The sequence below is a fragment of the Mustela nivalis genome, assembly GCF_964662115.1.
Source record: "Mustela nivalis genome assembly, chromosome: 18".
Lineage (NCBI taxonomy): Eukaryota > Metazoa > Chordata > Mammalia > Carnivora > Mustelidae > Mustela > Mustela nivalis.
This window is the reverse complement of record NC_139037.1, coordinates 18,617,295-18,642,875: the sequence shown is the minus strand read 5'-3', so window position 1 is coordinate 18,642,875 and position 25,581 is coordinate 18,617,295. Positions and strand designations below refer to the sequence as shown.

At 44.0% G+C, this 25,581-nt stretch overlaps 2 protein-coding genes across 3 annotated transcripts; both read left to right on the top strand.

Annotated features, from left to right (window-relative positions):
* On the top strand, nucleotides 1-12,549 carry CKLF (chemokine like factor). 2 transcript variants are annotated; one of them, XM_082711997.1, is made up of 4 exons: nucleotides 1-207; nucleotides 4,777-4,935; nucleotides 8,972-9,067; nucleotides 12,361-12,549. In XM_082711997.1, exons 1-4 carry the CDS (start codon nucleotides 133-135, stop codon nucleotides 12,475-12,477), a joined length of 447 nt encoding a protein of 148 aa, XP_082568123.1. In that variant the 5' UTR covers nucleotides 1-132; the 3' UTR covers nucleotides 12,478-12,549. The 2 variants fall into 2 exon arrangements, with proteins under 2 accessions (XP_082568123.1, XP_082568124.1); XM_082711998.1 differs by having other exon boundaries at nucleotides 2-207; nucleotides 12,253-12,549.
* Nucleotides 12,550-12,923: 374 nt separating this feature from the next.
* On the top strand, nucleotides 12,924-25,539 carry LOC309853642 (uncharacterized protein). The gene is made up of 4 exons (XM_082711982.1): nucleotides 12,924-13,608; nucleotides 15,752-15,910; nucleotides 22,255-22,353; nucleotides 24,755-25,539. Exons 1-4 carry the CDS (start codon nucleotides 13,027-13,029, stop codon nucleotides 25,433-25,435), a joined length of 1,521 nt encoding a protein of 506 aa, XP_082568108.1. The 5' UTR covers nucleotides 12,924-13,026; the 3' UTR covers nucleotides 25,436-25,539.
* The last annotated feature ends 42 nt before the right edge of the window (nucleotides 25,540-25,581 follow it).

Here is a 25,581-nt window from a genome sequence, read left to right as displayed (position 1 = left end):
CGAGGGCGGGAATCCTAGAAGGGTGGTTCGAAGCCCTAGTGGCGGTTGCTGTCCCCGCTCGAGGCCTGGCAGAGCTGTACGGCGAGGAGAGGGGATGAGGGGGAGAAGTGGTGCTGCTGCAAGTCTGCAGACATGATGCCCACCCTGAAGCCGAAGCATCGCCCCTTCTGCTTCAGCGTAAAAGGCCACGTGAAGATCCTAAGGCTGGTGAGGCCGGGCCACGAGTGGGGGCGGTATTGGGGCGAGTGGGGGTGGTATTGGGGCGTGCTCAGGGGCAGCGGGGGATGGCTCTCAAGGATAAAGAGGAATCCCCTACCTTCTCTTTCAGCCTAGGCCTCCCCAGAGGCAAGGCGGTTCCCGGGGCACCCTGGGGACAGAAGGAGAGAAAGAAGGCACTGTCCTGCCCTTCAGGGGTTCACAGACACATTCTTAAAGCCAAGGAAGCACGTCTGCATGAGTGGCCCCCACTTGGACCTGCACACCAGATACCCAGGTTAGCAGGCCCGGCAGCTGCGCTTGTACCCGGCACATGACAGCGGGGCTGGGGCTGCCGGCTTCGGGGCATCAGGCATGCCGGGCGCACTGCAGTTAGTTCTGAACAGAGGTCTGGAGAGAATGAGCCATCATTTGAGGGAGGTGCCCTGGCTAGTTAGAGAAGTGGAGACTGTCACAGGAGAGTATGTTGAAGGAACTGGGTGGGGGCGGGGGGGGGGGATAATTTTTAAATTTTGAAGATGTGATCCCTAAAGGGGAGGGGATAGAAATAGTAAAAGCTACAGGCAAACAGTTCCACTTAATATGAGGAAGAATTTTCTATTGGGAGAGTTTCCCAGATTAAGTGGCCACATCACTTGGGAAGGCAGTACATTCCCAAACAGCAAAGGTAAAATGCACAGATAAGCACCTAGGGAGGATGCTGTAATTCGGGTGAGTGGGTAGAACAAACTGCATACAAGGTCCCTTCCACACCAAAAATGTGTGATTCTGAGAAATTAATGTACTAGAAGTCAAAGTGTATATGAGAGGTTTAGGAAACTACTCTGGAATTTAAAGGACAGAGATTACTTTGGGTTAGGAGTAATCAGGGAAGAAGTGACTTGCAGGTCTAGAGTTTTATCCCCAGTACTGAAAGCTCTGGAAGAACACTGGAGGGGGAATAAGATCTTGTGAGAAAGGTTTCATTTCAGAAATATGAATTCCCTCAACAAACACTTAAGAGTATTTAGCTGTATTATAAGACCTGACTTAGGCCTTGGAACAACAAAGACAACCAAGACAGAAGTCCCTGGCTCATGGAGTTCTTCAGGTTAGTCAAAGAGACAGACCTATGAGCAGATAGCTATAAAATACATGATAAGATGGGGATAGGCCAGAGAATGAGACATTTAACCAAGCACAAGAGAAGGAGAGGTATCAGGAAACTTCCTAGAGGAACATGAGTAGGGTCTGAGGGGCAGCCATGAGCTGCCATGAGCAAAGACATAAGGGGGAAAAAAAAAAAACAGCATGATTTTTGCAGCAAATTTTAACAAGATAGGTGTTGCCTTATTTTTTTTCATTCAAGAAATATTTATTGAAAGCTTACCATGTTCCAGGCACTGTTCTAGGCTCTGAGGAGATATCAGTGAACAAAGCAAAGATCCCTAGTCCTCATGGAGTTTACATATTGGGTTGGGAAGGCAGCGGAGACAAATAGTAAACACAGTAAATAAACGATGCAGTATTGTAAAAAGTTGTACGTGCTATGAAACAGGGGGAAAAAAAAGCCAGGGAAAGGAGTGTAAGGAGAGGAAGTTTGCAGGGTCCAGTAATAGAGCGGTCAGGTTAGGCCTTGTTGAGATGATAATTTAGCAAAGAGTTGAGTGAGGCTAGGGAGTGAGTTAGGAGAATACCTGGAGGAGAAGGGTTTGAAAAAGGAAGATCCATTACAGTGGCCCTATGACAGGAATGTACCTGAAGGGTTCAAGAAAAAGCAAGGAAAGCAGTATGGCAGGAGTGGAGTGACTGGGGACACAGTAGATGAGGAAGGCTTTGAGTAAGGTTGTATATGATCTGACTAACATTTAAAAAAAAAAATAGACCAGCTGCTATGTTGACAATGAATTAGTCAGAGAGACAGGAGGGTATTGCTGCAAAAGTAAGCGAAGAACCAGGAGACCAGTTAGAGCTATTGCAGTAATCTGGACAATGAGGATAGCGGCTCGGACCAGAATATTGGCACAGTATGCTACAGGAAGTGATCATATTTGGGATATAGTTTGAAAGTAGCCCCAATGTGATTTGCTGATGAACCAGGTATGATGTAAGAAAAAGAGAGGAGTCAGGATAACTCCAAAGTCTTTGGCCTAAGCACTGGAAGGGTGGAGTTGCCATCCACTGAAAGCCTGTGGGTAAGGCGACTGTAGGAGGAGGATCAGAAGTTCAATTTGAGAATTAAATATTGGACTTATCCTGTGAGAGGTAGGCTCTATTCTAAAGACCACAGGAAGCCACTGAGAAGTGCATTTGCATTTTAGATCATTATAATACCTTTGTCATGGTAGTTCAGGGGAAATTCTGAAGGTCAGTAGCTGTAGGGACAAGAGGAGGGAGTGGTTTCCCAAGACAGTTAGCATTAGATCAGCAGGACCTGACGGACTGATCAGTTGTGGGGAGTATTAGGAGCACTGATAATAGGTTTCTAGGGTGGGTGATAAGGTGGTGGTATCACCAGTTAAGATAATGCATACAGGAGGAATGGGCAAGACAGTTCAGTTTTGGATACGGTGAATTTGAGATTCCTATAGGCATTTAGATAGAGATTTCAAATGGCTATTTACGTGTGAGATGTTAAGGAATTATCTCCAATAGGAACCCACATTCATTGATTGGGTGGTGAACAGAATCTAAAGGAATGCCAGTGTTTTTAAAGGATAGGTAAATTAAGGAGAGAAGCCCACCAAGGGAGAATAGTTGCAGAGTTTATAAGAAGTAGGAAAAGTGACATGCAAGCCAAAGGAGTAGAAAAATAGGAAAAAGACAGCCAATGGTAATTAACCCATGGGGGTCCAACGTGATAAGAACTAAAAAATGTTCATTAAATTTAGTAATTCTGAAATCACTGATAATCCGAGCAAAAACAGTTTCCATAAAGTGGTGAAGAAATGTCTGAGATATTAGTGGGATATTTAAAAGAGAACTGGAGACAAAGCCTAAGAGTAATGATAGAAGAGCTGTAAATAACAGATTGGGGGGAGAATTCAGTATGACTCAAATCATAGGAACTTATCAGAAAATGAATTAATCACCAGCGTCAAATTCCATGGCGTAGAAAGTTTACAAAAGATGGGGGCTGAGGGCGCCTGCGTGGCTCAGTGGGTTAAGCCGCTGCCTTTGGCTCGGGTCATGATCTCAGGGTCCTGGGATCGAGTCCCTCATCGGGCTCTCTGCTCACCATGGAGCCTGCTTCTCTCTCTCTCTCTCTCTCTGCCAGCCTCTCTACCTACCTGTGATCTCTCTCTCTGTCAAATTAATTAATTAATTAAAAATTTAAAAAAAAAAGATGGGGGCTGAAAAAGTGACCCAAAATTTCATAATCCATGAACTCAAGACTGTGGTTCAATAGAGTAAATCAAGTGCTTTGAGGTGAAATGTTGCTAATAGTAATTATATTAATTATAAAGAATGGCTTATTTAGTTACTGATTATATATTTGCTACATAATCAAACTGACCAATTTAGAAGTTCAAAGGTAGGCTATTTTTGTACTAATAAAGTAATTGAAAGAATCATGAATAAGTAGCCCATAGAGATTTAAGGTTAAAAAGAACATGTAGACGCTACTAGCAGACAGACTGATCATAAAAAGTCTAGCCAGGGAAAACTCTTGACAAAACCACTTTTCAAGAACATAGAGCCTCTGGACAGAGCTATAACATGACAGCTCCTAGAAATATGACATTGACCGACTCACTGGGACCTATCAGCTTATTTTTCCTTTAGGTCACTTAACATTCCTGTGTTTTATATCTTCATTAGTAAATGAGAGTAGATTGACTAATAATTTTCAGGGCTGTTTTTTTTTTTTTTTTTTTTACTTAAAATATTCATCAATTCTGATTACATTCTATTTAGGTTAGAGAAAATATGTAAAGAGTGAAGCATCAGAAATGTTGGGAGTTCTTTTTTTTCCTTTGTTCCCCCACAGTGTTTTTCAGAGAATTGTTTTTCTCTAACAATTTATTTTAAACTTTTCTCTGATATTTGGCAACATCCTAAGTTTAAGTTTGATAGTAGATTCCAAATTGCTAAGAGTTAAAGCGTGATGAGCAGATGATAAGGAATTATAGCTGTCAGTACACAGATGTTTTTGAGAAGAACCTATAGGGAAAAATAGAAAACAGGAGTGTTTTGGGGGAGCAGGGTGAATGGAAGGGATGCATTTGTGTGTTTTAGGAGAAGACGACTTGGATATGTTTATAGTATGATGGGGAAAGGAGCCAGTGAGGAGAGATTGAAGGTCTGAGAGAAAAAAGAAGATATGTAGTGGAAAAAGATTAAGGGAACAGATGTGGGAAGAGATGGTATTAGTTGTACAACTGGAAAAGAGTGGGACACCTGATTCCCTAGAACACAAAGAGAAGGCAATAGCCATACATTGTAGTAATTCCTCTTTTAGGTGTGTGTGTATGTGGCCTAAACCCATTTATTTAGTTACTTTAGAAATGATCATTTTTTACAGCTTAAACTTGCATTCAATAATGGTTGACTAAATCATGTTTTTTCTAATCCTTACAGGCACTAAGTGTGACATCCATGACCTTTTTTATCATTGGACAAGCCCCTGAACCATACATTGTCATCACTGGATTTGAAGTTACTGTTATTTTCTTTTTCATAATTTTATATATGCTGAGACTTGATCGATTAATAGCCTGTTTATTTTGGCCTTTGCTTGTAAGTGTTCAGTTTTATGGTTAAAATTAACTACTTTTTTCCTGTCATAGTGAGACATTTTAATAAGCTATTCTTTAGAAGAAGCCTTTAAGGAATATCTGGTAGGCTTAGGAAGGAGGAACTCTGCCCACTGCTACCAAGTCCTGTGTTGTCCCTTAAGAACCACAAAGGATAAAGTCTCCTCTGAGCTCCCACCTACCAGTAGGTGGGGCTGACTCTTCTATTAGGAGAAGTCACTTAAGTGTTGATTTTCTAAAGGAATTTAAATTTAAGATCATGGCTAAGAAATCTATAGAGCATTCTTAATCTTCACTTCCCTTTTAAGTACCTGTTAATATGGCCTCAAAATTGGGGAAAGAGATGGAGGCAGGGACACAAGTATTCGCATCTTGCACATCCCTGATCACTAATAGAAAACCAAAATAATCTGGGAGGTTGAATAAAGCACAATGTTATCTTATGAATGTCTATAATCATCAATGCTAATTTACTTAGTACCATATGAACTTCCCCTGCCATGCTTCTAGCACTGAGAACAGCTGCCCAGTGAAGCGCCTAAATGATTCTGGAAACTGTCAAAATAGGCAAGTTCAAGATGGCTTGTTAAGGTGTACATGTCCCTTCAGCCTGGACTACTCTCCTGTTCTAGGAAAAACTGAGTTGCTTTACCTCTCTCTCTTCTTTCAAGTTTTACCTCCGGTATCCTGTCTCTGTAGGTCTCCCTGCTAAGACTCGTGCTGCCCTTCCCATTTTTGGCTGGACTGGTAGCTGCACTTAAGTCCTCCTCAGCTGCACTTGTCTCATCCTTCTGGGTTCCAAGGTGCTGATAACCCCTATTAAGGAGAACAGACTTTAGAGCTTTAAGCATGCCTTCAAGTGGTACCTTCTAGAACCACCTTTGAAGGCCAATCAAGCTAATCACAAGCTGAAAAAGTCCCAAAGGAGAAAGCTGGGAAATAGGATCTTCATAGCAACTCTCCAAACTCCTACTTGATCACAATTTTAGAGCTGGACCTGACTGGAGGGTATCCTAGGGAACAAGGTCACAGTGGGCCCTCAGTGTACACAATGTTATTTAGTAGCAGAAAGGTCTAAGTGAAATTATTCCAGGGATTTCTTCAAGGACATGAGAAGCATGGTCCATATCCTCTTTACTCAGGAAGGTGTATAGTTGCTCTTCCACATTCTGCTTTCCAAGGTTAATTAAAACTAATACATTTTAGTGGTTTTTTTTCTCCAAACTATAATATTCTCTGGAGCTTATTATAGGTCCCTGTAATAAACTTGGAGTCCTAAGTGTAACAGAATACACCAGGAGAGAGGGTGGCCTATGTGTAGACTGAAATTTAGTCTCCAAATCTCTGAGGATCAAACTTTGCTGATATTGTAATCTCTGAGAAATGGTGCCATATGGCTAACTACAGAGTTACTCCATTATGAAACCCAGATTCTTCTCTGCTTTTGATCTAGTGTAATGATTTATTCAGCAGGTGTTCAGTGTCTGCTAATCCCAGCTTCCATAATGGGTTCTTTGATAAAACAGTGATATCTTATACCTGTGGCATTTTCAGGGAAGCAAGAGAGAGGAGCAATTCAGTGTCATAGGGGCTGGGATGGATGCATAGACAGGATAGTGTGGAGGCATGGGGGTAAGAGTGGAGGCGTGCGGGGCAGTAGGAGGTCAGAGCAGGCAGGGCTTTATATGCCCTGGGTTTTAAACCAACACCACTGGAAGCTTTTAAGGGTTTTTAAGTAGGAGAGTGACACAAGCAGCTTACAATTTAGGAAATTGCTGGTGCCAATGTCAATAATGACTTAAAGAGGAGCAAAACTAGAGGTAGGTCTCAGAGATCACTTCAAATGTTGTTCTGTAATCCAGGCATGAAAATTATAAAGGCCTGAACTATGGTCCTAACAGTATCTACAGAGAAAGGGGTTACTGGGGTAGAATTGATAGGACTAAGTCAATAGGAATTAAGAATGCCTGCCATTTCAATATCTGGAGACGGTCCTGAGGTAGGAAGTACAAAGAGGACTGACTATATTTAAGGAAGGGCCAGAGAGAGGAATGCAGTTAAGTTCAGTCTGAGAAATGCTAGGTTTTAGTTGCTTATGGAATATTCAGATAGAAATGTTCAGAACAGGTCTGAAGCTCAGGAGAGTGAGAAGTTAAAGCTGCAGCTTTGGAAGTCATCACCTTGTCACGGCAGACGAGCTCTAGGACTGGCCCAAATGGTGCGGAGAAAACAGAGAGCAAGCTGAAGGTAAAACTGGGAAACGCCAATATACGGGGTGATTTAGAGGAGGAAGAGCCAGAGAAAGGCAGGAGAGAACGCAAGGGAGACCTGTGTCATAGAAGGCAAGAGAGGAAAGCAGCTCAGAAAGGAGTGGTGAATACTGTCACATGTAAAGAGAACAAAAATAAGTCCTGGAAAAAATATATATTCCCAGGCTGTGTTACCGGAGGCCCCTTTACCAGAGTGGTGTGCCTCTCAAGTGGACAGGTAACCGGAAAGCTGAAGGAATGGTGAGCCTGAGCAGGGCAAGAGAGACAACTGTAATCCAAGGAGCCACAGAGGACAGCTGGCCAGGGACAAAGAAGGGTCAGAAGCACAGTAAGGTTCCTGCAGAGTGGTGAAGGGAATGGGAGCCAGAGCACAGCCCTGGAGAAGCTGCCCGGGGCTCTTCTACTGTGACAAAAGTGAAGGACACAAAGAGGGCTGACGATTTCAATTAGATTTCAATTAATGTGTCGGTGGGGAAAGATAACTTCTGCCTCACTGAGGAAAGGGCGTGGCCATCCGCATTCAGATTTGTTATGGTTATCACTGTCCCAAAGCTGCAGTAACTGACAGTGTGGAAAGCAGGCTGCTCTGTTTCCCTCAAGTATTACAATGACAGAAAGTGAGTCAACCCAGGGCTTTGCAGTGATATCCAAGTACAGGCTCAAAATTTCTTGAAATCTCCTTTTTTTTTTTTTTTTTTTTTGTTAGCTTGTTTGGTTTTTATTTTGTTTTGTTTTGTTTTTGTAATTAACATTCTATTCCATGATACCATGGCGCCCCCCCCCATTTTTTTTAATAACCACATGTCTAAGTTACCAGGAGTTTGAAGTCTGATATTTCTGTCAATAATACCTTCCTGCCTCCAGAGTTATCTGCAAACAGATATAAACCACTCCAGAGTAAAGATGATTTACCTCTCTCACGCTATATAACCATTCATAATGTAAGCTGCAGCCCTTAAAGCCATTGTTCAGAAGGCAAATGTCCTGTTTCTAGAAATTATTAGATGAATGAGCCACCTCGTCAGAAATAATAGTATAATCAGTCAGCCTACATGCAGATGTAGGAAAGTTTTTTCCTGAAAATTATCATTTTCTGCCAAATGTGTGCAGCTTTTTATTAATTGCATTTTAGTAACATTATAAAGTTGTTTGATTTACAGTGTAAACTACTCCACATAGTCTCTCAGCATTCTGAATTTCCAGTGTACCACTCTATCATAAACCTTCCACATAATACATCCCGCATTCCCAACCAGATGTGTTCTCTCTCCAACTGTATTTAAATAGAAAGGAAATAAGCCAAAGTGTAAATGATTGGTATATCATAGTATCATAGATTACGAAAAACAGTAGGCATCACTGTAGACCAAACATAATATAGGTGTCCTCTTACTATGGCAGTTGGATTTAATAAAAAAAAAAACAACTCACTAAATTTGTTTAATAAAATGGAACTTTCGGGCACCTGGGTGGCTCAGTTAAGCCACTGCCTTCGGCTCTGGTCATGATCCTGGAGTCCCAGGATCAAGTCCCACATCAGGCTCCAGCTCCATAGGGAGTCTGCTTCTCCCTCTGACCTTCTCCCCTCTCATGCTCTCTCTGTCTCTCTCTCAAATAAATAAATAAATAAAATCCTTAAAAAGAAATAAATGGAACTTTCAAAATCTGTAGGCAGCTGATTCTTTTTTTTTTTTTTTTTTTTTTTTGGTGATCTTCATATAAAGTTGACATTTCTATTCTGTGTTTTAGGATATCCTCAACTCAGTAATAGCAGCAATATTCATGGTAATTATATCTGTGTTGGCACTGTTACCAGAAACCACAAGAGTTATAGCCTTTGGAGGGGTAAGTGGAGGTCTTTATGATTTCTTGCTTTAGGTTTGATTGGTATTCAAACTTACTTGAAAAAAACAGATATAGGAACAGAAATCTATACTATACTCATCCTTGTGTCTCCTAGGCCAGTATATGGTTCCTAGTGGCTTAATATTTCTTATGTGAGGGCGCCTGGGTGGCTCAGTGGGTTAAGCCACTGCCTTCGGCTCGGGTCATGATCTCAGAGTCCTGGGATCGAGTCCCGCGTCGGGCTCTCTGCTTGGCAGAGAGCCTGCTTCCCTCTCTCTCTCTCTCTCTGTCTGCCTCTCCGTCTACTTGTGATTTCTCTCTGTCAAATTAATAAATAAAATCTTTAAAATATATATATATTTCTTATGTGAGTACATGCCCTGATAAACCTGAAGGAATATGATTTCACCCTAAAACAGAAGTTAACTAAATAGTATTTCCCATATGTTCCACATCAATATGTAGAGCTGGACTAGACTGAGAAAAGTTACTGGAATCTGTTACACTTAGCTCTGAGAAACCTGATGGCAAGCAAAAGACCACGGATGAGTTTTGTAGTGCTCGCTTTTAAGGAAAAGGATACATACCATTTGTTAAGGTGAGACAGATGCCTCTGAGCTCAGTTATTCTTTGTCCAGACCTTTCTTCAGGTGGAATATAATCCAAGATGTCTGGTGAAACCATATAAGTAAAGGATTTATTTTGAACATTGCTTGAAGAGAAGCAAGCCAGTTTAACCAGAATTTATCCTGGAAGGCAAGCCAAAATAAACAAGAGTCAAATAATTGAGTTTTAGTGTCATCTGATATACTTCTGAGATTTTTTTTTTATAGGAGGTTCAGAATTGTTTGGCTTTTTTAGATTCTTATCTATAGATGTGAATATGAAAGACCTTTTTCTTTTTTAAAAAAATCTGAAAGTTCTTAAATAAATCTCCCTCCTGCTTCCTTGTCTTTCCATAGTATGGGAAAGCAAGTATTGGGAGAACTAACCATTCTCAGACAGCCATGTATGTCACAATCCATGGTTTTTCATCTCCTTACAAAAGACCCAAGCAACTTCATGAGGGATGAGAATTATTCTAGAAATGAGATAATGCTGTAACAGCAATCTCCTCCAGTTATCTTTAAAGATAATCTTATCTCATGGCTCAGTCAGTTAAGCATCCAACTCTTGGTTTTGGCTCAGGTCATGATCTCAGGGTCCTGGGATGGAGCCCTCAGTCAGGCTCTACACTCAGCAGAGAGTCTGCTTGAGGAGTCTCTTGCTTTCCCTCTACCCCACTCCCCCTAAAATAAATATTTTTTTAAACTTTTAAACAAACAAAAAAGATAATCTTAACCCTCTTCTATGGAGAAAGAGGGAAAAGGCATGGAATTTACAGTTGACTCTTGAATAACATCGACTCCCCACACAGCTTAAACTTTTAAAACTGACTTCCCACACACAAGCTTTACTACTAATAGCCTACTGTTGACAAGAAGCACCAAAAACATAAACAGTTAACACATATTTTCTGTATCATATGTATTATATACTGTATCTTACAATAAAGTAAGCTAAAGAAAATGTTAAGAAAATCATGAGGAGAAAATACATTTACAGTACTGTACTACTATATTTATCAGAAAAAAGTCCATACGTAAGTGGACCTATGCAGTTCAAACCCATGTTGTTCAAAAGTCACCTGGACCTTTATTCACATACTCATTCATTCACTGACCCGGTGTTTACAAAGGCGCACTTCAGTAGATGCTGACAGAGTATAGAGTTGTGCTGTCCGATGCCATAGCCACTAGCTACATGCGGCTACTGAGCCCTGGAAGTGTAGCTGGTCTAACTGAGATGAGCTATACATGTAAAATACAAAATGGATTTCAAAGACTTACCCAAAAAATGTATATTATTTCATAATAACTTTATTATATTGATGACATGTTAAAATTATACTTTGGATATACTAGGCTAAACAAAATATGTTGTTAAAATTAATTTCAGTTATTTTTCCTTTCTTTTTTTTTTTTTAAGATTTTATTTATTTATTTGACAGAGAGAGAGACAGTGAGAGAGGGTACACAAGCAAGGGAAGTAGAAGAGGGAGAAGAAGGCTTCCCACGGAGCAGGAAGCCCGATGTGTGGCTCGATCCCAGGATGCTGGGATCATGACCTGAGCCGAAGGTAGACGCTTAATGACTGAGCCACTCAGGCACCCCTTGTTTTTTCTTTTTAATGTGGCCATTAAAAAAAATTATGTGGCTTACATTGTTGACTCATATTCTGTGTCTTTTGGACAGCACTGGGCTAGAACATGAGCCTGCCCTATCCTCAAATTGCTTATAGCCTAATACAAGGAAGAGAAATGTAAACAGCTGTATATAAGCTATTGACAGAGTACTTCAGGGCACAGAAAAGAGGAAGCAACTACCTCGCTCTGGCAGTGGAAATGCAGCTTGCCAGGAATAAAGGAGAGGCGAAGCGGGTGGTTCCAGGTAGAGAAACCAGCAACATGCAGAGTACCAGAGTCATGGAAGGGCAGGAAGTACTCAGTGTGGTCAGAAGCTAAGAAGCTGAGTTTGAGTTTCAGCATGGAAAATGGAGTGGTGTCTAGAGCCAAGGGGCCAGACTTCCTGGCCATTGGAGGGAACTGACCAAATAGCATGCAAGGAATAATATCCCTCTTTTCCAGCCCAGGTGCCAGCTCTCAAACAGCCATCACAGTACCTAAAGACCAAGTTCTAGTTTATTCCCTTTGCCTTTTTGTTTGTTTGTTTGTCTCCCTGAGGCCTATTTAGAATCCCACCCTTTAAGCAGATGTAGCCCAGCCTTAAGAGTTCACTCTGGATCATCTTAACCATTCCAGTTCTCTGAAGTGCATGTCACAGCTACTGTTGCATTGGTTTAATCTTGAGCTGCTGTTACCTTTGGCCCTTGAGCCGAGTCTGTAGGAAGAAAGGCAACTGAACATTGGGGTGGAAATGTTGATTGATAACTAGATGCCTTCAGTAGGGCTTTAAATCATACATGCGGGAGCAAGTTAAGAGATCCAGACAAGTCTTTGTTTCAGAGCCCACACCCCTTCAATATTGTTTCTGCTCACCTGAGTTACCTTTTCCTTTCTTTAGGCAGGTATTGGGGAAACGTGGGCATGAGAATGAAATAATCTCTGAAGTCTCTTCCCCTTTCAGTATCAGGTGGAAGCAAGAGAGGAAGCCAGGGGGCAGACCACTTAAAACCTGAGAATGACTGAGGTCCAGAACGTGGCCACAGCAGTGACAAAGTGTCTTCATTTCCAGGTGTTTGGACTCCTGGCGGGAGTGTGCTGTATTGCAGATGGGGTCCTTATTTACCGGAAGCTTCTATTTAATCCAAGTGGTCCTTATCAGAAAAAGGCTATTCATGACAAAATATAAGTTTTATAATTTTATATTACTCTTTAGTTGATGCTAAGTATTAAGTATATTAAATGTATTTATTCCTCCACATATTTCCTGTGATTGTTCTCATTTTAATCTCAATATGGGAACTGGAAGAAGAGATGTGGGAACTCTGTACCCAGCGCTCACCCATATCGTCATTTCCAAGCCAGCACTGATCCTGATCTGATTGGGTTTGCCTCCTCCTGGGCCTGGGTGGCAGAGAAGAATGCACCCAGACCACCCTAAACGGTCTCCAGAGCCCCCTTCCTGGTCGGCTGGCAGCACGGAGGGGTGGGGTTGCAGGGAAAATGAGTTCCCAGGCTAGGCAGTGGCATCGCATCCCAAATGGCGATGCAGGTGGCTAGAGGGCCTGGTTTGTCCGCGGGACACAGAGCTGGGTGCGCGCGAGGGACGGGGGGGGGGGGGGGGGGGGCGGCGGCAGCCGTTGGGGCACGCCGCTGGTTCCCAGGGGCCAGCCTGCCCGTGGCGGCAGGCTCCGAGCAGCAGGGCCTGCCTGACACAGCCAGGCCCCCGGGGCCCATCATGGATGCCAAAACCACCAGGACCCCCACAGGGAGCTTGCAACAGCAGCAGCGTCCCGCAGGTCCAGGGGCTGCCGCAGCTCCGGGGACACGCTCACGCTCAGCTCCCGCACGCCCAGGGGCTGCCCCAGCTCCGGGCACACCCTCACGTCCAGTGTCTGCCCCAGCTCCGGGGACACCCTCAGGCCGAGGATCTGCCACAGCTCCGGGGACACCCTCACGCTCAGCTCCTGCACGCCCAGCGGCTCCCGCACGCCCAGGGGCTGCCGCGGCTCCCGGAACACAGGCACGCCCAGGGGCTCCCGCAGCTCCGGGGACACCTGCACGCCCAGGGGCTCCCGCACCTCCGGGGACACCCGCAAGCTCAGGGCCCTCCGCGCAACCCAAGAACGTAGCACCCGGTGCGCCAAAAGATGCAACATCGAGAACACCCACCCAGCCACCGCAGGTGCCCAAGAGCGAAGCTGAGAAGGCCGCCATGCAAAAGCGTGCGGAAGGACGGGCCCTAGTCCCGATCAAATTCAGGGACAGCTTCAAGCGTTTTTTCTTCACGCCCACGGGAATGATGAAGGTCATAAGGCTGGTGAGCAGAGCGAGCTGGTGATGCAGGGTGGGTGCGGCCTTGGGGAATCCCCGGGGACGCCGCGTCGGGAAAACTTCCCTACCTCCCTTTGCCAGCCAGTGTGTTCTGCCCCATCTTTCCTCCCTTCTCCCCTGCCCCTCCCCACACTCGACCCGGATTACTAAACCAGCGCTGGTTTTCCTGCCTTTGTATTTCTCAGGTTTTCCCTCAAAGAGGGAATTAGGGGAAGCAGAAAGAGTAAGAGCTGAAACGTATAAATTAACAAACAAAAATAACAGAATTGACCAAAACTGATAAACCAATGGCTAGTATAATATGAAAAAAGACTGAAGAGAGAACATGTATTTAAAGCTAAGACACCAGACAGGGAAAATAATCACTAAGGATGAAGACACTGAGAGGATTCCCCAAGAGTACTTTACAAAACAAATAAACCTGACTACCTGAAAGAAACAGTTTATTTTCTAGGAAAATGTAATTACCAATACTGACCCCAGGATAGAGAAAAACCTAACCAGACCAACGTAAACACAGAAGAAAATGAGAACAGATCAAATGAGTATCTTTCAAAAATATATAAGGGACAGCCTTTTTACACATTAACTCTTTCAATCTTAAATGGGATGTAATTCTGATACGATTGAAACTCCTTCAAAGAATGGAAAAAGAAGAAGCCCTTCTGAATTATTTCTTCAAAGTAGTATAACACTGATATCAAAACCTGACCGAGTCAGACAAAATAGAAATCTCGCTTGTATCAAATCAACAAGTATTAATATATTAGCAGAAAATATTCAGTACTTTTTAAAAATACACTATGATGATGCAATATTAGGACTCTATTAAACTAACCAACATTTTAGGTTAAATAACAAATTAAGAGATTATGTCAGATAAGGAAAAGAACACATTTGACAAAGTTCAACATTCATTTCTGATTGCAAAAAAACAAAATCCATAAAATAGGTATACATATTTTACTGACATTTTAAAAATAAACCCAAAAGTCAGCACCATATATAATGAAGCATCAGAAGTACTCCCATTAAATGAGGAACAAAGAGGATGCCCTCATCAATACTGTATTCAGTATTTTTCTGGAACTGCTCATCACAATGAGGAGAAATAAGTAACAGCTGAAAAGATTAGGAAAATTTATCATTTTTTCAGCTGACATCGCTGTATGTCTAAAAATCTCAAAATCAACTGGGAAACAAGTTAAAACAAGATAATCTCTACTAACTTACTAGCAGAAATGAACAAAAAAGCATTCAAAATAGAAGAAAATATTTCTCTTTATAACAACAATCAAAATGGTAAAACATCTACGACTAAATGAAATAAATTTGAAAGACCTACCTCAAGAAAACTTGACAAACTTCGATAACTAAAATAACTGGAAAGACGTACTTTGCTCTTGAGTAGTAAAAGTGAATTAATTGTTTAATCCTTCAAAATTAGAAGTTAAATGAAATCCCAATTAAACTACCAACAGGCTTAGCTTGGGGAGCTTGACCAAGACAAACACAGGAGACACAAACAATGTGAGGATTAGCTCTGAAAGGGGAACTAGGTCAGACAATAATATAAAATAAATTGCCTGTAATTTCAAAAATACTAGAGAAGAAATCAGCACCTCAATGGAAGGGCATATTCTCAAAAGAGACCCAAATATACCTGGGAATTTAGTACATGAGAAAGGTTGGATTTCAGGGAAAATACTGGTGTTTCCCAACAAATGACGTTGGGATAACCAGCAACTGTTTGGAAAGAAAGAAAACTGGAGCTCTACCTTTTTCTATCAAAATCAGTATATATTTATTCTACTTGTATATACTTCTTTCCAGTATGATATATACCTGGTGAACAGTGGTGACTTTCCAGGAGATGGACTAGGGTTGGGTTGAGCAAGAAGAAAGAAACTGGAGCTATTTTTCATTCTTCTCTACCTAATTGCACTTTTATTATTTCCATGTATTATTTCACTTCTGGAAATATGAGACATTTTTACAAATAAAATCTATGTACAAAACGATACAGGCAAGTGCAATATCACCAGATTTACTTTCTAACAGTTGATGGGTTTGCTTCGCTGTTCACTAGCCCGTGTGCATTAAAACACGTCCTGTTTCTTCTCTTGCAGGGTCTTCTCATAGGAGCACTAGTTTCTTTCATCACTGCCAAAGCCCATGAGCCGTACATAGCCATCACAGTTCTGGAAATCTGCATCGTTCTTTTTTTTATTCTAATATATATGCTAACCCTTCACCACTTGCTGATTAATTTAGATTGGTCCTTACTTGTAAGTGTTCGTTTTCATAATTCAAATATAAGCCTCAGTCCTAGAGTACAGTCTCTCCTCAAGGGAAAACAAAAGAGCTAATCTCTCTGGACAAGAACAAAACTGAGCTGTGACAGGGGTGCTGCCCTCGTCCCAGGGGAGAAACTAGCCCAACACCCAGAGAGATCCCTTAGACACCTCTGTCCACAGCACCACCAACACACACACCTGCTTCCTTCTCACTGGGGCACTGAAAACAGGGGTAACTCGCAGCCTGTCCTAAAGAAAATTTCAATTAGGTATATGCAGTACCTACTTGCATATTAGGTATATGCTTCTCATCTACTGCTTGTAAAACAGCACATACTTTTATCTTCCAACAGCAGCTACTCTAACACTATAAACATTTCCCCCCTGTGTAATCAAGAGTCAGCATGGCAGAGTTGTCCAAAATGGTCACCCACACCCTGAAAGATTGCAGGAGTCAATCTCTTCTTGGGTACTAAGGGCCCATACTCCCAAAGGGGTGCCACATGGCAGAGTAGTCAAGAAAAGAACATTGCATTGCCTTCTTCAGTAACTTATTCCAGAACTTCCTACTCTTTACCAAAACTGAAAAATTCCTGAGGTTAATCCCTCAGGTCTCAGATCAATCCTATTTATTATGGGGCCTGAGGTTCTGTGTCCTTGCAGAATGGAGAAGAACTACTGTTCTGTCCGGGTACAGACAGGGCCCACTCCTGGCCCTGGCATCTTCCTAGTGTGTGAACATTAGCCTCCGTTTCCCCATCCAGGAAATTCAGCAAAGGAAAATGGTGATCACAATAACTACCTCAAAGGGTTCCTGGAACATTTAAATGTGTTTAAAGCAAACACCACAATGCTCAACACAAAGCAAAAGCAAACATTCACTTAGAAAGTGTCCATCAGACCCCATAAAGTAGTTAGCTGGATTTTACCATTTTCTCTTGCACTGCGAGCAATCCTAACTCAAAGGTCAGGCCTCTCCCCCATCCCACGTCCGTGCAGTAGCTTTTTCTAACCTTAAGATAGGATTGTTCGGCGTTGAGCTAAAACTCAAAATAACGTTTTTGAAGCATGTGAGGCATTTTCTGAAAAAGCTGCTGAGCTCTCTTTGGCCCACAGAGTGCAGAACGACAGGAAGCAGACATGACAAAATGTGAGCAAGTCTAAACGGACACATGAAAGACCCTCTTCGTTGTGGAGAGCTAGAAGGATAAAGAGGGTTCTGAAGGGAACCCAAAATCTCTGCTCTTGGAGATTTTCGAGAAAATCTTCATTTTGAGCACACAGCATGTGCCAGATACTTCTTCATACGTGTCACCTCATTTAATCCTCACAACAATCTAGTGGGCTCGTAGTTTAGCGGATGAGAAGACGTGATGAAAGGTGAAGTTGCCCGTGGCCATGGGCCGTCACTTGGAAACTCAGACCTGGCTTTAGGCCCAGCTCTTCCCAGACTTTTTGCCTTATTGCCTTATAACGGTTTCTTTGTCTCCATTCTCCCTTCATTGTTATCACTGTTATCCTCCTTGGATTTTCTAAATTTTATGTTCTCTGTATCTTCTCCTATGTTCTCATGGTTTCCTTAAAATATGGAGCTGGAGGTGAGCAGATTATCCTGGAGGGCAGGTACAGGTCCTTAGGGCGGGTGACTGAGGGCTTCACGGCACCAAGGTCAGCTGTGGTCAGAGGGACTGGAGCCCTCAGAGGAAAGAAAGGTCTGCTGCCATAAAACTGGGGAGCTGGAGGGAGCCTCAGGGCACAATGCTTTATGTAGGGACAAGGGAGAAGATCTAGGAAGTGGGGGCTCCTAAAGGAACCAGGAAGGTCCTATGAGAAGAATTGTTTTCACAGGGGTCACAGACGGCTCATGACAGCGTTTGTAGAATCGCAGGCCTCAGTCAACTCTGATAAAGCCAGGCCCCTTTAACCTTGGGTCCCAGGCCTAGCTCTATCCTTGGGTCAGAGCATCCTCTTTCCTTTGGGTGACTCTGGGAGCCCCGAAGCACGATTCACATGGACATGCCTGGTCCTGGTGAGCTCCCAGCAGCTCCATGGTTGGGGCACCGTGAAGGCTGCTCAGTTACTCAGAGGCACAATGGACTGGCGGTCCACACCAAGTCACCACATACTAACCAACGCAGCCGGTCAGGTGGTGTGTGTAATCTAAGGGACTTGGAAGGTTTTTTTAAAAGACCCATCAAAACAGGATTCAAAACTGTGTTCTCCTATCCTGTCCCTTCATTTCTGGTCTTCCTCTTTCCATAAGGTGAAGGCCCTGTGCCTACGAGATTGTTCAGAAGGACAGTTACCACTGCGTGGTACCACGGAGGCCTTGGCACGGAACACAGTGTGCTGGTTTAGGGAGAATTTGTGTGCCTAGGAGAGGACTACTGGTCACTTCAGAGTAGGAGGGCTTGGAGATGTGGAGGCATCAAGCTGCAGAAATCCCCTGGGACCTGATGGACCTGGGGAAAGCCAAGATATCCCAGGGCCTGTTCTATAGCGTCCCTGTTTCCGGGCTCTGTGCAGGCTCGAGGACCCACCCACACACTGGAGGCATCCAGCATGCGCAGACCCTCTCTCCTGGCAAGATGGTTTGGTGTCCCCAGCGCTGAGCAGCATGGGTAGTTCAGTGGTAGAATTCTCACCTGCCCCACAGCAGAGCATTAGTGCTGATTTTAAGTGGCGGTTTCCTTAGAGGCTCCCGGGAGTACAGAGGTCCTAATTCCTCTATTCCCATTCTTGTTTGGCAAGGGGCTGGTGATAAAGGCTCCCAGTCCGGAAATAGAAAGATTGGTAAATCAGGGCTTCAGGTGGTCAGCAGAGCAGCAACAAAAAGGACTGGCCTCGTGTACGGACCTGCTGAGATCTATGGAGTCTGGGACTGCATTTTGGCAAAGCCTCCTTCTCCGGAGAGATGGTGGAGCCTGGGCTGCGGAATCCATACTCCATTCTCAATTTCATCTTGTGGCTTCTTGTGAAGACTATGACAGTGACTCTGACAGCCAAGGGTCCACCTCCCAGCCAGTCCTTGACTCGATAACCTGGGCCTGCATCAGAGCTAGTGAGCAGAGAGCTTTCCCTACCCCACCCATGGTGGGGTCACTGTCTTCATTGTAAGACTTTGTCATCAATTTTTCCCATGACTCTAGTGTCATCTGTCAACATACCCCAGAAAAGTATGAATTGTAATTCCCTTCGGAATAGCCCATATTTTTAACACTTCTACATTATAAAAGATATTATCCAATATGGTCAGAGAGACTGAGTTCTGGTCAAGCAGATGCTTCTGCCAAGAGAAAGCAATTAAAAAAAAAACATAATAAGCATTTTAAACTAAAACTGATGATTCCAAAACTACCAGCAAAATCTTTCCATTTATAAGGAAAAAGTGTCAGCTTTCGAATGTCCCCTTCAAATAAGATTAATGAAAAACCACAGTTCTGGTCATTTCTGATCAGGTTATGCCGCACGTTTGGAGAACTCCAGGCACAAATGGAGTCAGTGGGAGTTGCAGCTAGTTGAACACTATACAGTGTTTACCACATATATATTCTTGCTACAAATATCACATTTTGTGAAACAAATTGTCAATGTTCAAATTTTTTTCTAATACTCCGTGATTTTTAAAAATAAGCATTCACCAATAAAGCATCTCTTTCTTTCCCAGTTAAAAATTCTACACAGTTTTATCTAAGGAATTTGGGAGCTTTATGGAAAAATAACAGTCAAACAACAAATCCATCTCTCATTTTAGTCCGAAGAGGCACCTGAGTCAGTAGGGCATTTAGTCAAGGGGAAAAGAAAAAGATGATGAGTAAAGATGGCATATGACAAGATTCAGCTGCAATTTTACTCCATTAGGAGAGAACATCTCTTCCTCTCTCTCTCTCTCTCTCTCTCTCTCTTTCTTTCCCTCCTCTCTCTCCCTCTCTGTCAAAGATGAGGCCAATAACAATGATGTGTCTAAGGCAGAAGGGAGGAGGGGGGTTAGTCCAGAGAAGGCTTCTGGACGCTCAAGTCAGGCTACAGAGGGGCCTTGCCACTTACTGGCTGGGCAGCCCCAGGCATGTTGCTAAACCATCTGTAAATTGAGGATAATGAAAGTCTGTTGTGAGAATCAAATGAGATTAACACCCTGGCCCAGTATGTGACACACAAGAAGTGCTCACGAGGCGTGAGCTATGACAGAATGTTAGATATAAGGCAAACATCAGCTCCCAAGGACAGTTTGGGAGAGCATTTCCTTGTGAGCAAGGAGCAGAGTAAATTACAGGAAGGACAGAGTAAAGGAACGTCTAGTATTCCGGTGAGGAGATGGAATTACAACAGGGAGTCAACACGGGGCTAGCCTATACTTGGTTTATTAGTATTATCATTATTCATTGGCTTTCACCTAAATTCTCAACCACCTATGGCCACAGCTAGTTAATTTTTTTTTTTAAGTTTATATCCTGCTTCTTAGTTGTACAAGTTCTTGTGCATTAGTATTCTCTTGGTTCACATAATCCTAAAGGACTAAGCTTCTTGCAAACCTGTGAACCGCTGTGCTCATCTCACTGTGGACAGACTTTTCATGCATCCCACAGAACGCAGCTGGATCTTCTAACCCTCACCAGCCTTGCTCCTTTTCTCCCCAGTGTTACCCACCAGGTGTCCAAATAATTGCTGTCCCTCCATGAGGCAAATCATATTCCATGATAGGGACAGGACTCCTTGCTCAGCGATCTCAATGGGAAGCACACCCAACGTCTGCAGACAGTTCAACTTCTGTGCACATTCTGAAGGCAGACAGCACAAGTCCACATTGTAATGCACTCACGGCCCACTCGGTGCCGGTGCCAGGAACTCCTCTGGTACTTTCCGATTCGTTATACCATTTACTCCTCAGATCTACCCAATGGATCCCAATCACTATTCCCATATTTTAAGTGAACATATTGACACAGAGAGATGATAAAACAGGCCCTAGGTCACACATCTAGAAACTGGCAGGCCAAGAGAGCTCATCAACAAAATACACTCCCACCGTACATGTCCTGTAACATATTGCCCCTCTGTGACCCATTATCCACAGAAAAATGCCCAAGATGGGTGCTGTACTTCCAGTCTGGGGGGATGACGGGAGGCAACAGTGAGAGGGGCTCTGTCTCCCTTCTTCGGCAGATACCCTATCTTAGACAACTTAAACCTCTCTAAGCCTCTGCTATGTCCTCTTAAAATAGGGATCATAACAATACTGACCCTGGAGGGTGTTTGTGAGGGTTAGATAAGGTAAGGACTGGGAAATACTGGGCACACTGAAGAGTTCCCATCAGAGATATTATGATTTCACACACTGGGTGGTAGGGCTCCTTGCTAGAATCAGGCAGGTGCACCAGACAGGCTGACGCTACCAAGTCAAGCCATCAAGACTTAAGGACTTAAAATGTTCCAATTAGGTATCTGGGCCATATCGTGGTTCTGTCACCCTGAGCTTTTGACCGTCTTCACCCTGGTGCCACGGACCCACTGAGTACCCACTTTTCCATTACTGCTCTATTACCGAAGCCCAGCCTCTGCTTATTTCCAGGAGTGGCCTCCATCTACTCATTCTTGTCCTTTATTTGGCACACAAAGCCGCAGTTTGGGCTAGCAGTTATAGAACCCAGTACTGGAATCCAGAAGAGAAGACAAAGGCAGCCCACAGATGCCAGGAAAGACCCAGTTCCAGCCATTTCTTAGGAAAGAACAGAAGTCAAGAGCATAGGCATTCACTCTAGAATACCAACCCTGCTCCCCAGATGTGTTCCTGCCTCCTTGGGATATGTGAACCCACAGAATAAATCCCATCTAACTTCTAGACTAGCGGTTCTACCTGCAGATTTGGGAATGCAATTAAATTAATAAAGTGATAACCTAAAATTTAATTTTTATATCAAAAATAAATTATAGAATAGAATGAAGGATTTATATTAATTTAACATATAGGATTATTAAAAATCATAATTATGGAGGTAGGGCCCTATTCCTCTAGTGTTTTTCATGCTCACTTTCTTATGCCCTTTAAGGGGAATATAATGGGAAAGTTGTCAGTTTTTTTTTTTTTAATGGCACTCTTTAATGACATTAAACCCATTTCTGCTGACAAAGTTCTATCCAGGACCTTAAGATCACATAAACTCATGTCTTGGAAGATGCAAGAATTTTGCTGTTAACAGTGCCAGTAATATTAATCAAAGGGAAAGTTTTAAAAAGACACCCATCCTTAGATGGGTAATTCACTAACTTAAGTTAATTTATATTTTATGACATCCCATTTTCATGTAGAGTTGACAGTTTTCAATTCTGTATTACAGGATCTTGTCAACAGTTTCATTACGGCTGTGTTCCTTTTAATAGTTGCCATCCTGGCGATGCAAGAAGTGGAAAGAAGGCATTTATTCTATGTTGGAGGGGTAAGTCAAAGCCTTCATGACCCCATTTAAGATTAGTATTTCAAAGGTGCCTGGATGGCTCAGTCAGTGAAGGGTGAGCTCCTGGTTTCGGGTCAAGTCATGATCTCAAGGTCATGGGATGGAGCAACACTTCGGTCTCAGTGATCAGCAGAGCGTCAGCTTGAAATTCTCTTCCTCTCCCTCTGCCCCTCCCACTTGCTTGCGCTCTCGCCCAAACAAATACATAAGTCTTTTTTTTAAAAAATCAGTACTTCGGGGCGCCTGGGTGGCTCAGTGGTTTGGGCTGCTGCCTTCGGCTCGGGTCATGATCTCAGGGTCCTGGGATCGAGCCCCGCATCAGGCTCCCTGCTCCGCAGGAAGCCTGCTTCCCTATCTCTCTCTCTCTCTCTCTGCCTGTCTCTCTGCCTACTTGTGATCTCTGTCTGTCAAATAAATAAATAAAATCTTAAAAAAAAAAAAATCAGTACTTCAAGGGCACCTGGGTGGCTCAGTGGGTTAAGCCTCTGCCTTTGGCTCAGGTCATGATCTCAGGGTCCTGGGATCGAGGCCCGCATCGGGCTCTCTGCTCAGCAGGGAGTCCGCTTCTCCCTCTCTCTGCCTGCCTCTCTGCCTACTTGGGATCTCTCTCTCTCTAAAAAAAAAAAAAAAAAAAAAAATCAGTACTTCAAAACTCTGCAAAGGGAAACTGGCAGACCATAATTACTTCGTTTGCAGAATAATATCCCTACCACCACCCCTACTTCTGCACTGACTTCTTCAGATGATGTAAAGGTACATAAACTCTAAACTCATGAAAATCTTCGTCCTAATACTCATGCTCCAAATAGGTACAAACTCCTCTTTCAAGAAATGTACACAGTATTTTTTTTTGAAATGTTGCAACAAGGTATGCTTGTCTATAAATAGGGCTTTGACTCTTTTGGACTAGAGAATTGTATTTTAAAAGCACGTGAAAGGAAAAGTACGTGACTAGAAAAAAAAAATAGCACATTGTCAAAAATGAATGGCCCCAGAGGAAGGAAGGTAGAAATGAAGGGAGGAAGCCCCCAGCATGTGTCCCACACGGAGCCAGGCATGTTCTGACTTGATTTTTACAATTCTCATTTTTTTAAAAGATTTTTTTAATTTATTTGACAGAGATCACAAGTAGACAGAGAGGGAGGCAGAGAGAGAGAGAGGCTCCCTGCTGAGCTGAGAGTCGGATGCGGGACTCGATCCCAGGATGCTGAGATCATGACCTGAGCCGAAGGCAGCGGCTTAACCCACTGAGCCACCCAGGCGCCCTAAAATTCTCATTTTTACAGATATGAGAACTGAGGTTAAATAATTGGCCCTGGCTCACAAGCCTGGGACAAGCTGGGACTCAAATCTTTACCTTATGAAGAGCACAAGAAGTGGCAGATTAAAATGGGAAATGAGGAGATGAGACTTCTGGTCCTGGAAGTTAAGCAATGGGAACAGAAATTAATCTAGAAAAAAAAAAGTTTGACTTCTTTATACTCATTCCATCATCAGCAAATATTTGTCAATCCCATTGGATTGTTCCAGGCCCAGGCTTAGTGTTGGGAACAAAGCCCCTTATCCCTGTGGGAGCCCACAGATTAGCTGGGGCAAGACCTACGGAAGGAAAATGCATTCAAGGAACTGGGGATTAAGTGACGTAAAGAGAAACATCTGGAGCAGGCAGGATGGGGGAGGCACCTAGAATCCTACTATGGGCTGCAGGTCCCCATCTGCTAACTCAGCCACCAAGCCTTCTCCTACCTGCCAGGGGCTCTGGGAGCCCCTCAGTTCTTACTTGGATGACAGACAGGACCCGCCACCACACCCCACTGGGTGTGCCTGCCTCCTGGCCTTTTCACCTCACGGTGACTGCACGTGTGCTTTCTGACTCTGGCACCTGATCTCACCTCTTGATCAAGTCCCAAATTCTGCACTTCCTAGCCTCAACTCTGCCCCCTCCCTCACCAGCTCCAGAGGTCTGAGCGACACCACACTCCTTGGAGACCCTTGTCCACGATCTGAAGTTCTTTTCCTCCCAGTTGGTCCCCTTGGCAACTCCTTCCTGCTCTTTTCGAACAAAGTCCAAGAGTCCTTTCTGCTGAAGGGCCTTCTCGGGACCTCATACTTATCCAGAGCTTCCTACAGCCGATAAATAGTCCTCTCTGGTCCTTTCTGGTGCTGCAGGCATCCAGTGAGGTCATTAGTGGCAGCAAAACCCACCATTTCCAAAATCCCTTTTTCTGGAAATTGCAGAATGTGCCACAGCGGCCCGCTAGGCAGACACTGAGCAGGTAGTGCTGGGTCAGAGGGGAATGGGATGGGAGAGGGAAGCCAGGTTGCCGCAGAGCCGCAAAATAACCCAGCCTTCCCTTCCCGTGTATGGTCTTGTGTCTGACAGATCCAGTGTCTCACAGCGGCAATCATGTGTACCCTGGATGCGATTGTGGTCACCAAGAAGATGAGGGATAAAATGAGAAGACTCCTGGGACTCGAATATGAAAGCAGTTCCTCCTTGCTCCTGGAACCCAACAAGACACCTGAGCCACGACCCACTCCGGCACCCGGGAAAGCAGGCACGCCGGCAGCGGAGCAAGCACCCACGCCCGCAGCGGAGCAAGCACCCACGCCCGCAGCCGGGAAAGCACCCAAGCCCGCAGCCGGGAAAGCAGCCACACCCGCAGCGGGGAAAGCAGGCACGCCAGGATCCTCAAAAGCACCCACACCAGGATCCTCAAAAGCACCCACACCCGCACCCTCAAAAGCACCCACACCAGGATCCTCAAAAGCACCCACACCAGGATCCTCAAAAGCACCCACACCAGGATCCTCAAAAGCACCCACACCAGCATCCTCAAAAGCACCCACACCCACACCCTCAAAAACACCCGCAGCAGCACCCGCGAAGGCACCGGCGAAGACACCTGCAAAGGCACCCGCGCCCGCAGCGGGAAAGACACCCACGCCGGCCCCTGCCGCAGACATCAGGCGTGCATCCACCCAGGCATCCTCAAAGGCATCCTCGAAGCCATCCACGATGCCATCCTCACGGGCATCCTCGGGGCCACCCTCGCGGACATAAGCGTCTGTGCTTCGTCCCTCCCGCTAATCCCGCCACTGAGCTTGCATGCTGTCACCCATCCCGGCCCACACGCGATCATAAAATCAGGGCTGCTAAGTCGGGAACATTTGTGCTTCCTCGTGTTGCCTTGTGTGAAAGTCCAGTTA